Source organism: Xenopus laevis, chromosome 2L (assembly GCF_017654675.1).
Source record: "Xenopus laevis strain J_2021 chromosome 2L, Xenopus_laevis_v10.1, whole genome shotgun sequence".
NCBI classification, from domain to species: Eukaryota; Metazoa; Chordata; class Amphibia; order Anura; family Pipidae; genus Xenopus; species Xenopus laevis.
The window spans coordinates 170,937,761-170,952,048 of NC_054373.1; the positions used below are offsets into that span (position 1 = coordinate 170,937,761).

Below are 14,288 nucleotides of genomic sequence, written 5' to 3' on the forward strand. Positions count from 1 at the left end.
TTATTAGCAGAACCAAAGCGGGTAGAGGGGTAAAATGGGTGGGGTAAGGGGGGCAGTTTATGGGAATAGGGGAAAGTCCAGTCTCTCTCAGTCTATGACAGTCTCTTATATATTGTGCAGCTATTGTTACTGTCAGTGCCTCTTCTCCCAGTAGGAAGTGGATTTTCCTCTCTTCTTTTATGAATATGAAGTCTGGGATGTGACTGGAGAATCTCTGGAAGTGTGTGTCCCTGAGTGCTGAGTATTTGGGGCACTGTAGCAAGAAGTGGTCCTCATCCTCCACTGCCTTCTGGTCACATCGCTGGCACAGTCTGTTCTCCCTGGGCCTGTAGGTCTGTCTGTGCCTTCCTTGTTCTATCTCCAAGTTGTGGACACTCAGTCCGTACATAATCACGATCTGCATGTCGTTGGGGTTCTGTAGCTTTTCCAGATATGGGGCCAGTCTGTATTTTCTCCCCAGTGATTGTTAGATCGAAAGTTTCTGGTAGTTTGATATTTAATTTCTCCAATCACAAACGTATTGCTCTTTGGATTTGTTTATTGATGGTGTTACGTGGGCTTTTGTCAGTTGGTGGGAGTCTTGGGTGGGCAGTAGTGATGTGGGTCGGGTAAAACCTGACTCGCACCCAACTCAAACCCACCCCCTCTTTCTATCTATCATCTATCTATCTATCTATCTATCTATCTATCTATCTATTATCTATCTATCTGCCCATCTCTCTTTCTCTCTCACTCTTTCTTGCTCTCTCTCTCTCTATATCTGTCATCTTCTTTATGAGATTTCATTAAACAAGTAAAATAGGTACTAAAGAAGAAAATCTGTACATATTATATATTCATTTTCTTTTGTCCCGAGCAGATGCAAATGAATCTCCTGTAGACCAAGTTATAATATTCTGAGATCTGCTGTTTTCTCCTACATGGTAAAATACTGGAAGACCTAGGACAATATTCCATAGAAGCAGAATTCCTGTACTAGGGCAGGTGTTTTTAATACTGCTTTAAAGGGGATGTTCACCTTTGACCATTAAGTATTTTAGTATGACGTAGAGAGTGATATTCTGAGAAAATCTGCAATTGGTTTTCTTTTTTTTTATTATTTGTGGTTTTTGAGTTCTTTAGTTTTTTTAATTCAGCAGCTCTCCAGTTTGCAGATTCAGGTCCAAATTACCCTACCAACCATACATTTATTTGAATACGAAACTGGAATATGGATGGGAGATGTCTGAATAGTGATGAGTAATAAAAAGTAGCAATAATACTATATTTGAAGCGTTACAGAGCATTTGTTTTTAGATGGGGTCAATGACACCCATTTGAAAGCTAGAAAGAGTCAGAAGAAGAAGGCAAATAATTAAAAACTATAAAAAAATAAATAATGAAGACCAATTGAAAGGTTCCTTATAATTGAACATTCTATAAGCTACTAAAAGTTAACTTAAAGGTGAACCGCCCCTTTTAACTCACGTGACACTATGCTCAAGGGATATGACATGCATGGAATTTTGACCAACACTATTGGCCTTTGATGAAAACATTTGGCTAAGCTTCATACTCATTGCAATAGTCTCTGCCAGAGGTAGTGTTTGCCTTCATGTGTCCAAGTCCTAAATGATCATGTACAGGAAAAAAATTCAACTGGTACTTCTATATAGACAGGCTTAAAGGTTGAGTTGTGTTTTTCCTCAAAAATTTCAGTTTTCGATGGTAGTTTCAGTAAAAACTCGAATTTTTACAAGATTTATTATGCACAGAAGCAGCAAAAAGCTCAAATCCGAAATTATGCAGGTATGGGACCTGTTATCCAGAATGCTCAGGACCTGGGGTATTTTGGATATCTTAGTTGGGATCAATTACACGGTACTGTTTTATTATTACAGAGAAAAACAAAATCATTTTTAAATATTTCTATTGTAGACTGCCATTCCAAAATTTGGAGCTTTCTGGCTAACAGATCCCTTACTGGCTAAAATCTGTCAAGGTCATGTAGGAGTCAATGACAGGTCCCTTGAATCATTTGAAGGTTTTTTTTTAGCCTTCATGATTTTTGTTTTTTTTCCAGTGGTTTGTGCTCGAAAACTTCGGCTTTTTTCCCCAAATAAGTTGTGAGTTTATTCATGGTAGAAAAATTAAACCTCACAAACTGGACCTTTGGTAAATAACAAATCATTGCTAGGGAAACATTCAATGTCGAGTATGGTAAGAATAAGGGTTAAATTACCAAATGTGATGGGGGGTCCAGCTGCTCAAGCCCCAGACCTTCAGCTCAGGGAGGCAAACCTGGAACACACTCTATTAGTTGATGCAGTTAAAAAGTATTTATTTAAGCAAAAACCTTACGCGTTTCTTGCCTTGTGGACATAGGCAGCCTGTGACCACAAGCACGAAACGCATAAGGCTCTTTTGAGATGGTTTTTGCTTAAATAAATACTTTTTAACTGCATCATCTAATGGAGTGTGGTTAGGTTTGTGCCAGCCTATCTCTACGTATTAGCTTTGGTAAATTACCTCCTATTTATCATATTCATGAGGGATGCTGGGAAAGTAGCATCAATCATACTGAGATTTTGGAATGAGTATAACTACTGAGACAGCAGTGACCATGTTGTTGTTTGACATTGTCTTTTTGCTTAATGTTTAGGTTACAAATTGCGACCTGCTTGATCGCTCGATACCCAGCGAGCTTGCCTAGCAGTGAGCTGACTCCATTACTGACCGTTCTACACCAGTTACTTGCCCAGCAGAGACGAGGCGAGAGGGCTACCTATGTGCTTCACTGCCTGAAAGAGGTCGCTGTTTGTCTAAAGCAAAAAACAGATGTGAAGATCACACCAAAGTCCGATCTGCACAAGCTGTGGTCCAAAGTCTGGGCTGTTACCCTGCGCAGCATCAGTTCTCCTCAGACAGAAGAGGAAAGCTTTGCTTTACTGGCTTCCATCTTACAAGGAGGTTTAATACCGGCAGACACAGATTTCTGGAAGATCTTTTCAGGAGCTGCTGCTAAACCGTCAAGGTGATTATACAGTTTTATAGAGGAGCTAAAGGTAGATTTAAAATAAATAAATAATTGTTACATTTGGTTGTTAGCATTTTTCGCAAGACCTTCTCTAACACCCAAGCAGTCAGGATCCTATATCCTTTCTTCATGCAGAGGACATGACCAGTTCTGCCTTCTTTGTAATCAGCTGTGCAGTTGTAAATTAGTAGTACTGTTCCAAGCTGAAAATTGTATTTCATTTTTAGGATCTTTCACTCATTTGCTTAGCAGAAATGGGGGTTTATTAAAGGATAAGGAAAGTTAAACTAAAGAAGTAGCTAGACATTTTATAGATTATGTTTTGTGATTCTGTACCAGCCCAAGGCAACCACAGCCATTTAGCAGTAAAGATCTGTGTCTCCAAAGATGCCCCAGTAGCTCCCCATCTTCTTTTCTGCTGATTCACTGCACATGCTCTGTGCTGCTGTCACTTACTGAGCTTGGGGACCCACTCACAATATACAGTACACATAGAATAGAAATGTCACAATATAAGGCTAATTAGTAATTAATACAGATAATTACTACATGGCAGCACAGAAACCAGTGCAATTAGCATCAGAATTTAATATTCCTCCCCATTGCATCATCTTTTATTACAGGGGAACCTCATTTTCTGATGGATAATTGATGACTCCTAAGCTTAGCTTCTCAACAGCTGCTCAGAGCCCACTGAGCATGTGAGTGTCACAGACACTTTCCAAGATGGTGACCCCCTGTGACAAGTTTGAAGTCCTGGATCATTGCTGCTATTGACAAGCTGAAACTTTAGGCTGGTGCAATAAGTTCAGCATATAAAACATGGCCGTTTTAGGTCTATTCGTTCTTAGGGTTTAGCTCTCCTTTAAATGAAATGTTAATTCTGCCTATGTCGGAACACCCAAGAGAATCGGAAGTGGTCAGTAACAGCAAATGAGAAAGACCTCGATGCATGCTGGGTTTTTTCATCCTTACAGGGGGGGTCCTGACAACCTGGCAGTCAGTCCGGGCATCTAAGTGGCAGATGATATTCACTGAGATTAAGGATATACTTTTACGCTTTAATATGCAGGGTACTTGTACTTCTAATGAGACAGACAGATGAATTCTTGCAGCAGCCAATAAATAATTGAGGGCGACAAATCTTCCCACGACCATTAATAGTTTATTAATTATTTGCCTTCCACTTCTGACTCTTTCCAGCTTCCAAATGGGGGTCACTGACCCATCTCAAAATCCAATGCTCTGTAATGCTACAAATGTATTGTCATTGTTAGTTTTTATTACTCATCTTTCTATTCAGACCTCTCCTGTTTATATTTCAGTCTCTTATTCAAATCAACGCATGGTTACTAGGGTAAATTGGACCCTAACACCCAGATTGCTGAAATTGCAAACTGTACAGTTGCTAAATAAAAATCGAAACAACTCAAAAACCACAAATAATAAAAAAAAACATGACAAACAATTGCAAATTGTCTCAGAATATTGCTCTCCACATCATACCACAAGTTACCTTAATGGTGAACCACCCCTTTAAAGGGGTAGTTCACCTTTAAGTTGACATTAAATATGTTATAGAATGGCTAATTCTAAGCAACTTTTTAATTGGTCTCCATTTTTTCTTTTTGATCATTTATTAATTATTTGCATTCTGACTCTTTCCAGTCTTCAAATGGGCTTCGCTGACACCATCTAAAAAAGCAAATGCTCTGTAAGGCTACAAATTTATTGTTATTGCTACATTTTTTTACTTTCTGTTCAGGCCTCTCCTATTCATATTCCAGTCTCTTATTCAAATTAATGCATTTTTAAACAGATTGTTTAAAATGCAAATTGAAGAGCTGCTGAATAAAAAGATAAATAACTCAAAAACCACAAATAATAAAAAATGAAAACCAATTGCAAATTGTCTCAGGATATCACTCTCTACATCATACTAAAAGTTAACTCAAAGGTGAACAACCCCTTTAATCTGACGGTTTCCTTGCAGCCCTGGGGTACATTGCTTGGCTCTGGCCCTGACGTCCTATTGTCTCCCGGAGCACATCAGTGTGGGTTTCGATAATCCCATGCATGAAGCCAATGGCAGTCAAAGCTCCCTGAAAGAAGAAATCATAAAATGGTTATTGTTTGGTCACCTGGATGATGAAGTGGAAGACACCAATGAGCTTTCTCCAGTTATAACCAAGTTAGTATACTGAACTGTGTGTCACTGGCAACATATATTACATTGTTAAATATATATATATATAAATTCCAAGGGATGCCAGCACTCACGAAAAAACAAATAACGTGTCTGGGTGCGCGATCATTAAATAAACTATACAAAAAAAAAAAACCTGTTACGGAATAGTTATAATGGTTTATTACCTAAAAGTACACAAGACAGAGGAGTGATTGCAACATGAGTGTGTTTTTCATAGGCAGGCCCCTAGTGGTACGATATTATAATTATGGTCATTTAATAGCATAAACAGTGCAGTAGGGTAAGGGCGTTAAAACAATAAAAAATAAAAAACAAAAATAGACAGTTTTTACATGGACAGATCATATATATGTGAAGTTTAGTTGGGCAATAAGGATTTTTTTGGTGAGCAGAGAACTCTAGGAACGGGAGATGAATACCCATGGGCCATGTATTAGATCTTTTTTTTCTCATTATAACATATTATAACAGGTCACTGAGTTTATCCGCAAACAGTGATCCTCTACGAGAATGATACAAAGTTACTAATTACTAGAGATAAGAATGTTACATATGGTTGTTTTTATTCTTACTTGTTACTATGATGCAATTTATGTAAATATGGGTATGTTTTAACTTTTTATGGATTATAGTTTGCAACATCAGTGTGATGGGTTAATGCTAGTCGCTGAACAAATGACAATGCATATACGCAATCATTGCCCGCCAGTATGTGTATTTAAACAATGTTCACTGTTTGTTTAGCTACTTTGAGAAAGGCTCTGGTAGAGCCGAAACGTTAGTTCATAGCTCTTTAATAAATTATTTTTTATTTTTCTAAGACCTGTGAGTGCTGATACCCTTTTTTGTTTTTTGTTATGTTGTTATAGAAGGCATTGCAATTCACAGTTGTGGTACCTTTGAATGTTCCATAACCTTACTATGTATTTCTGATTTCTGTGCACACAGAGACTTTTCCAACCCTGCTCTTCAGAAAATTCTTGTGAGCCTGACAATGAAGGACTCCAGAGCTGCTATGAAATTTTTCAGAAGCCTTTCAGAGTGGTAAGACGTTGTATCTCTAGTTTCCATATTATGCTTGCAGTTGAGTGGTTGCAGTTAAAAGAAACGGAAACAAAAATGAAGCGTTTATCAGCTGTGGCCTTTTTCAGTTGAAGCCCCCCTTTGAGTTCCAGCCCTTGGTCAGGCAATCATATCTAATAACAAGGTTAAAGGTATAAGAATACAGTGATGTGTCCGCTATTCAGCCATATTTATTTAGGGCTACAAATAATGAATACAATACAATCAATTAAATATTCTGTACTGTTTCTGAAATAATCAAGTTTATATTCACTATTCCTCTCTCAGTATCGGTCTCTCTTCATTCTGTCTTCATGCAGCAGTTGGGTGTCAGATAATCAATTCATTGACAGTTAGATCCAATATATCTTATAGGGGGGCTCCTTTTGCCTAGAAGATGTATTAGAGCTCACACTATTAAAATCACTTGAAATCCTCTCTCTCTCTCTCTACATACAGGATTTGTGCAAAAGGCAGTTATTTTGTTAGATTTTGTTTGTACTGGAATCAGTTATTTGAGTGAGCTCTAATACATCTGCTAGGAAAGGAAGCATCCCCTATAAGATATATTGGATCTAACTGTCAATGAATATCTGACACCCAACTGCTGCATGAAGAGAGAATGAAGAGAAACAGATGCTGAGAGAGGGATAGTGAAGATAAACTTGATTATTTCAGAAATGATGCAGAATATTTAATTGATTGTATTTACAAAGTTCCTTATTTCATTATGATGAAGCTTATATTTCATTGTTGCGATAGTTCTCCTTTAAAAAAAAAAAAAAAAAAATGTAAACCAATCACAGCCAGACTTCATTTTTAAGTCTGAAGTTTTACATTTGTTTGTTTAGTTTTAGGTCAGATTAAATCAAAATGCATGTTACTGTGATACCTAATCAGTGGGAGTGTTAAAGGCCATGGGACTCTTCAGACGTCTTTCTTTTTCCCCTCTTGCTCTAGCCCAGTGATCCCCAACCAGTAGCTCGTGAGCAACATGTTGCTCTCCAATGCCTTGGATGTTGCTCCCAGTGGCCTCAAAGCAGGTGCCTAATTTGGAATTCCTGTCTTTTGGTTGCATAAAAACCAGGTGTACTGCTATATAGAGCCTCCTGTAGGCTGCCAGTCCATTTAAGGGCCACCAAATAGTCAATAACAGCCCTTATTTGGCACCCCAGGAACATTTTGCATGCTTGTGTTGCTCTCCAACTCTTTTTATTTTTGGATGTGGCTCACGGGTAAAAAAGGTTGGAGACCCCTGCTCTAGCCCCTCAAATGTTAATGGAGATTTATCACAGAGGGCTTGGGGGATATAATTCGCTTTGGCTGACCATTATAATAGTATTTTAACACTTTCCATTGGTTCCTCAGTATACCTGCTTCTTCTTCAAGGATGCGTAAGGCCCATTTTCTAATCAAAGTCTGGTGTCTATGGGTAAAGACACACGGGGAGATCGCCTCTTCTTCAGGGCGACAATCTCCCTGAACTGCCTTCCCCTACCTTCCCACCGGCTATAATGAACAATCGCCAGCAGGATGGCTCTCGCATCGCTTCATTAGCCGACGGGAAGGTAGGTGAAGGCAGTTGGGGGAGATTGTCGCCCTGAAGAAGAATCGATTTGTCGCTGTGGCAACTAATCTCCCCGAATCTGCCCATGTGTCCTTACCCTTAAGGTGGCCATACGCAGGGAGATCTGATCGCTTGGTGATGTCGACATACTCTCTCCCCGATATGCCCACATTGAAGTGGGTGATATCGGCAGATCCGATCATGGGCCCTAGGGCCCAAAGATTGGATCAGAATGGAGTCCAAACGGGTGGATCGCTGGACCACATCAACGAAAAGATGCGGCCGCGATCCACTGGATTTTTTACCCTGCCCTATTGGCATCTGTCAGCCAGATATCATTCGGAAAGCCCGTCGGAGAGCTCTACACAGGGGCCGATAAGCTGCCGGCTTGGTCTGTCGGCAGCTTTTATCGGCCCCGTGTATGGGGGCATTTACAGATTACCATCACATTTGTGTGTTTGTGAAAGTTCTCATTCATCCAGGTCATGGTATATCTATAGAAATAAGTCAAATCAAATCAAAAACACAGCAAGTCCAGTTTATTTGACTTATTTCTATAGATATCTCATTTGTGTCCGTACTCTGATCTAAATTGGCAGTAGCTGAAAAGGTGCTGGCTGAGGTGACCTGGCCAGTGGAGATATCTGTTCCATATGCCTAAATTGCACAAATGAGCCATGACAATCTACATGTGATGTTTACTTACACTTAAGCTCCCCATAGACGCGACGATTCTTCTTGCCAAACGACCGATTTCAGGGAAGCCCGACCAATCCTTCGAAATTATCGTGCGGTTAGTGGGATTCGAACGATCGTACATCTTACGATTTTTCGGCCGACATTTGTCAGGAAATTGATCGGCCAGGTCAAAAAATCTTTGTCGGTCCCATTGCAATCTTTTTATGTTTGCAGGGCCAAGCAGGCAGCTCCCCTTTGTTTTCCTGGCAAATTGGTCTTTTTAGTTGATGGTAAATTCGTACGATCGTTCCGAGAAAATCGTGGTCTCACGATGAGGATCTGATCTTTTAAAAATCTCAACATCTATGGCCAGCTTTAAGCTGACGTTCCCTTTTCTTTTGCCTTCCTACAACGAGTAGAACATATTGGTCTTTCTGTTATTCTTTATTTTGCTTCAGTTGCCATTTTGTAACCAATTTATTATAACTTTTTGTGTTTTTTCCCTCCTTCAAAGCTCATACCATAACAAAAGGGAAGATGAAGCCAGTTTTGCAGATGCAGAAGAACTATACTTGCATACCTCATTTAGTGAGATTCCGGGGGTGCCTCCTGTGGGTCCAATGGAAGCTGACAAAGATGGAAGCTCTCCCTGCCTGACTGTGAATTTAGCTATAAGAGAGAAACTGGAGCGAGACCTGCTCACCCTATCTGAGCAGCAACTCAACTCCTACTCCTCTGAGGTACTTATCTGCTGACTATAATCGGATCACGCAAATTATGATCAGGAATACAAAACATGCACAAGTAGGTTGGTGGGAGGTGATCAAGTGGGTATCACTATACATATAGTATAAATAAGACCCAAAGGCATGTTTTCTGTTTGGTAAGTATTGTAACCACAATAGACCTTTATAAAAAAAACTGCTGATTGCTTAAAGGAGAAGGAAAGGCTAAAAAGTAAGCTTTATCAGAAAGTTCTATATAAATACACCAGTAAACCCTTTAAAGTAATGCTCCTCTGAGTCCTCTGTCAAAAGAAATACAGCATTTCTTTCCTTCTATTGTGTACTCATGGGCTTCTGTTTCAGATTTCTTGTTTTCAGCATAAACCTCCAGGGCTAGGGCTTGAGCATGCTCAGTTTTCCCCCCCTCCCTGCTGTAATCTGAGCCCAGAGCTATGAGTGAGCAGGGAGAGACTCAGGCACGAAGTGATGTCACTCAAGCTAATATGGCAGCTGCTATCCTAAACAAACAGAGAGAGCTTCTAGAGCTGTTTACTCAGGTATGGTAAAGCATTCTGCAGAATAAATATAGTGTTATAGCTTTTACTATAGGTACCCACTATTGGCAATAAACTGCTTTGGTAGCTTTCCTCCTCCTTTAACCCAATACATGATATCCTTATTTATACCAATTTCTGTCAAGTTATTTCTGTTAGTTTATGGAAGGAATGGGAACTTCTCAGTTTTTGCCTAAATGTTTTATTCAAGGCCACTCCGCCTGTCAACCTTGTCCAATGCGCTTGTCTGTTGACTGGGGTCTTGGGTTGTTACCTGTACGCAGATATTATCACTGAGGAGGATGCTCTCCAATCCCATTTATTTCAAAAAGCCAAGGTAAGTGTGTCTTTTTTCTGGAAAAGATGTCTTTTAGGGCCCAAGTAAATCGTGCACGATGGAGAGCAATATTTTTGTACAACCACAAGCTATTTAGTCTGCCAGTCATTATCTGTGTGGAAACACTGGAGGTGGTGACGAATGACCCCTATTCTTACAGGACATGTGTGTGTTCTTTTTAAGATGCTGATGCAGTGTGCTGGGGAGAGCACTTCATTCCTGAAATCTAAACTGAATGAGGACGCCAAGATCAGCTCCCTGGCAGCGCTGATAACTCAGTGTGTGGGCTGTATATGTAACTGTACAAAGGTAATGTAGACTTCTGCTTATCCGCTACTTCCAAAAAAGAATCAACCAACTTAAAGAAAAGACTTAAAGGAAATGTAAACCATCTAAACCAGGGGTCCCCAACCTGGGGGGGTCGGTGAAGTGGTTGGAGGGGTCGGTGTCCATTTCGGCGCACCTGCATCCATTTAGGCGTGCCAAATTGAACACCGGCACGCCTAAATGGATGCAGGTGCGCCGAAATGGACACCGACCCCTCCAACCCCCTCACCGACCCCTTCCCGACCCCCCCTTGCAAAAAAAAGACGGCCCACTTCAGGACTTTCCGTGGCCCGGTTCTGGGCTGCGGCCCGGCGGTTGGGGACCCCTGATCTAAACAAACGAATGTAAAATTACTCACCCCTCTAAGCACCTTTGCAATTTCTGAATTTGAAACAACAGCACCACCTGCTGTCGATTTTTTGCCAACTAAAATCTGAAATCTAGTTTAGTCAAATCCACTATTTTGGATTTGGCCGAACCCCCGAATCTTTCGCAAAAGATTCAGCGGATACCGAACTGCATATGCATTTCCCTCCCCGTCCCTAATTTGCATATGCAAATTAGGATTCAGATTTGGTTCGGTCTGTCAGAAGGATTCGGCCGAATCCGAATCCTGCTGAAAAAGGCAGAATCCCGAACCGATTTCTGGATTCGGTGCATCCCTACTTGTGATGCTCCTCTGCTTAGAATATGAAATAAGTGAGCAGGGAAGAGTCAACTAATGTTCCTCTGGTCAGTTCTAAGCAGGGCAAGAGGAAAATACACTGCTTTTCTCAAGTTTTTTTCAGCCGACTGTAGCCATGGTGTGGTATAAAAACTGTATCAGTATCTTGAAAACTAGAATAAAAAATTATAATGAATTGCAAGTCTTTAAAAGAGCACTAATGTTTTGAGGGTTAACATTCCCTTTAAAAATTATCTTCAAAGAGTAAGTTTACCTTGGACCTATTCTAAGCAACTTTTTCAGTGGGTCTCTTAATAAATGGGCGATAAACCCCTAATATTCCAAACCTGAGCACGGCAGAACTAAAACTGTAAATAATTAAAAACCAACCAAAAGCTCAATTACAATTTATTATCTTAGAATTCTGCTGTCTACATCATACTGAACGCTAATTCTAAGTTCAATGTATGTATAATATACAGCAGCTGGAAGTAAATGTATTACCAGGATGTACGGCAGTGCTGCTACACCATAAAATTGCTGTTATGATTTCAAACAGGTTTGTAACTGTATATTTATTATTGATTTAACGGATTAAAGAGATATCTGAAGGGAATATAGAATTAAAAGCCGTCAACTATGCTTTTCCTATTCAAATGGCACTTCCACCACCCACTCTTTCTGTTTTTCTTTTTACAGGACACTCCCATTCGGTTCCTCACAGATCTTTTTCTACATCTTTTTACCCCAAGAATGTTAAATGACCTGACAGACATCGGTAAACTTTTAGTAAGTATCATACTGAACACAAGATATGGGTTTGTCTCTTTTTGGCAGTATTGTCAAAATAGACTCCACCAAAGCACCCACCCACTCATACACATGAATTAATCAAAAACTGGTGTGCAGGGTTTAATAGACAAATCAAAACGTGAGAAACTAGAGCCACACAAGAAATCCATTTAGGAGCGCCTCCCCATCGAAACCAGAATAATGAGAATCTAAAACTTAACTTGGGAAGGCCCATTTATTTATGGTCGAATTTCGAATTCATGTGAATTTTTTTTGTACTCTAATAAATTCGACTGGGAGGTTATTTAAGAAAAAAAGGAAATGTCTAATATTCAAATGAATAGTTCAGACCTGAAAATTCGAATCATATTCCAATCGTACGAATTGAGTTTTTCTCTGAAAAAAAAACAATCATTCAGATGTAGTGAGAGGTCATCCAGCAGTAAAGCAGCAGCCAAGGTATTTTTATAAAAGTAAAAAAATCTTTATTAGGACATATGTTGGCCTGACACATTTCGTCAATTATAACATAGAACTCCGGAGAACCAAGATATTAGTTCAGTGATTCATTTTATTCATACAGTGCACGACATGTTTCGAGCCAACTAGCTCTTCCTCAGGTGCTTATACAAATGCTGTGGGTAACCCAAACCCTTTAAAAACCATCAAAAACAAACAACATGTCCATTCCCATGTGGCTAGACACATTCAGTTACATTGTAACAAATTTTACCTGTGGAGTACTGCCATCTTGTGGCCTACTCCGAAATTACACCATGGATACAATACTGTTATACATGTCAATAGTCATTATGAGATACAACATTGTGGTTGCAGGCAGTCTCCTACCTTCAAGTAAAAACATCCCTGCAGTGTTGTTACCAAACTGTAAGGACAAGAAGTTTATTGTATTATTTTACAAAAAACATTTATAACTCAACGCATCATTTAATCCCAGTGGTTCCAGTGTGTTCAATGCATCTATCCATTTCACCTCACGCTGGAGTAGCAGTTTTTTTCTATCCCCACCTCTACTAGAAGCAGGGACCTCATCTAATACCTGCCATCTTAGGCTGGCACTATTGTGCTTGTTTTCAAAAAAATGTTTCCCCACTGGTGTATGGGTTTTGATTTAGTTTGCATTGTAATTTGTTATGGACCTTTTGTGTTCATTGATCCTCACCCGTACCTTTCTAGAAGTCTGCCCTACATACATCTTGCCACAGGGGCATTTTAAACCATAAATGACAAATTCTGTATTACAAGTAGCATATTGTTTTACCTTTATTTTATTTCCCCGTAATGGATGGGTTATATTTTCACCCTTAATGATGGAGTTACAACATCCGCAGTTTAAACAAGGGAAAGTACCTAATTTGGGAGTACTTAGAAATCTTGTAGTTTTTTGTTTGCCTCTTATGTCAGACTTAACCAGTCTATCAGCCAGATTTCTTCCCCGTTTATAAGAAAAGATAGGAGGGTCCTTACAGTATTTGCCCAAAGAGGGATCTTTCTGAATTATGGGCCAAAATTGGCAGATTAGGTTTTGCATAGTTTTGCTATTTAAGCCATACGTAGTTGCAAAGGGGAAACGGTTTGTTTCTTTTTTACCAACCTTTCTTTGAAGTAAGGAATCCCTAGTAACTCTCAGAACTTCGTCACGTGTTTGGGTTAATAACTGTCGTTCATAACCTCTAGCTACAAACTTTTCTATTAGCCCATTGGCACTATTGAGGTACTTTAGGTCATCAGACGCTATCCTTCTTATCCTCAAAAATTGACCCTTAGGTATACCTTTAAAGGGCACCAATCATGGCCAAAATCATTTACTAAGTAAATACACTATGTGAAAGTTCAAGAAATCCGATTTTTAAAACAGTTAGAATTGTTTGTATAATGTAAATGATCAGCTCACTATTCCTTCTGCAAGATCTCCCCTATCTCCACTGCAGTTCTAGCTGAGGCAGCCATCTTGGATTTCACTGGCTCCTCCTACCTATATCTTCCCAGCCAACTGTAGCTCTGAAATCTCGCACATGCTCAGTTCAAATTCCTTGCTTGCTTATCAACCCTTCTAAGCTATTTTCAAATCAGCCAAACCTGTGTGTTAGCTGCTGTACAGTAGTGCTGCCACCTGCTGGAAGTTAGCAGGTGGCAGCACTTCTAGTGGATACTTCTAGTGGAGGAGTTTACTAAAACAAGGCATTCTGGGTAGAATACTCAAAGCAGTGTTACAATCTGAGCATGCTCCTGAAATTTGCATATTAGAGTCTCTGTTAGAGTCTCAATATGGCCTCCCTCAGTGAAAGAACCCATTTGACAAAGTAAGGGATTTTTTTAAAACCTGCAGTTTTTTC

At 39.6% G+C, this 14,288-nt stretch overlaps 1 protein-coding gene across 3 annotated transcripts in view; it reads left to right on the forward strand.

The window, feature by feature from the left end:
- atm.L (ATM serine/threonine kinase L homeolog) overlaps positions 1-14,288 on the forward strand; it is a 100,583-nt gene that overhangs the window by 17,386 nt on the left and 68,909 nt on the right. For all 3 annotated transcript variants that reach the window (XR_005965217.1, XM_041580906.1, NM_001088499.1), the window contains 7 exon segments: positions 2,642-3,013; positions 5,010-5,207; positions 6,174-6,269; positions 9,047-9,272; positions 10,023-10,148; positions 10,332-10,457; positions 11,839-11,928. Coding sequence is in view for 2 of the 3 variants with exons in the window: in XM_041580906.1 (XP_041436840.1) it covers positions 2,642-3,013; positions 5,010-5,207; positions 6,174-6,269; positions 9,047-9,272; positions 10,023-10,148; positions 10,332-10,457; positions 11,839-11,928 (1,234 nt within the window). In the remaining variant the exon portion in view is untranslated.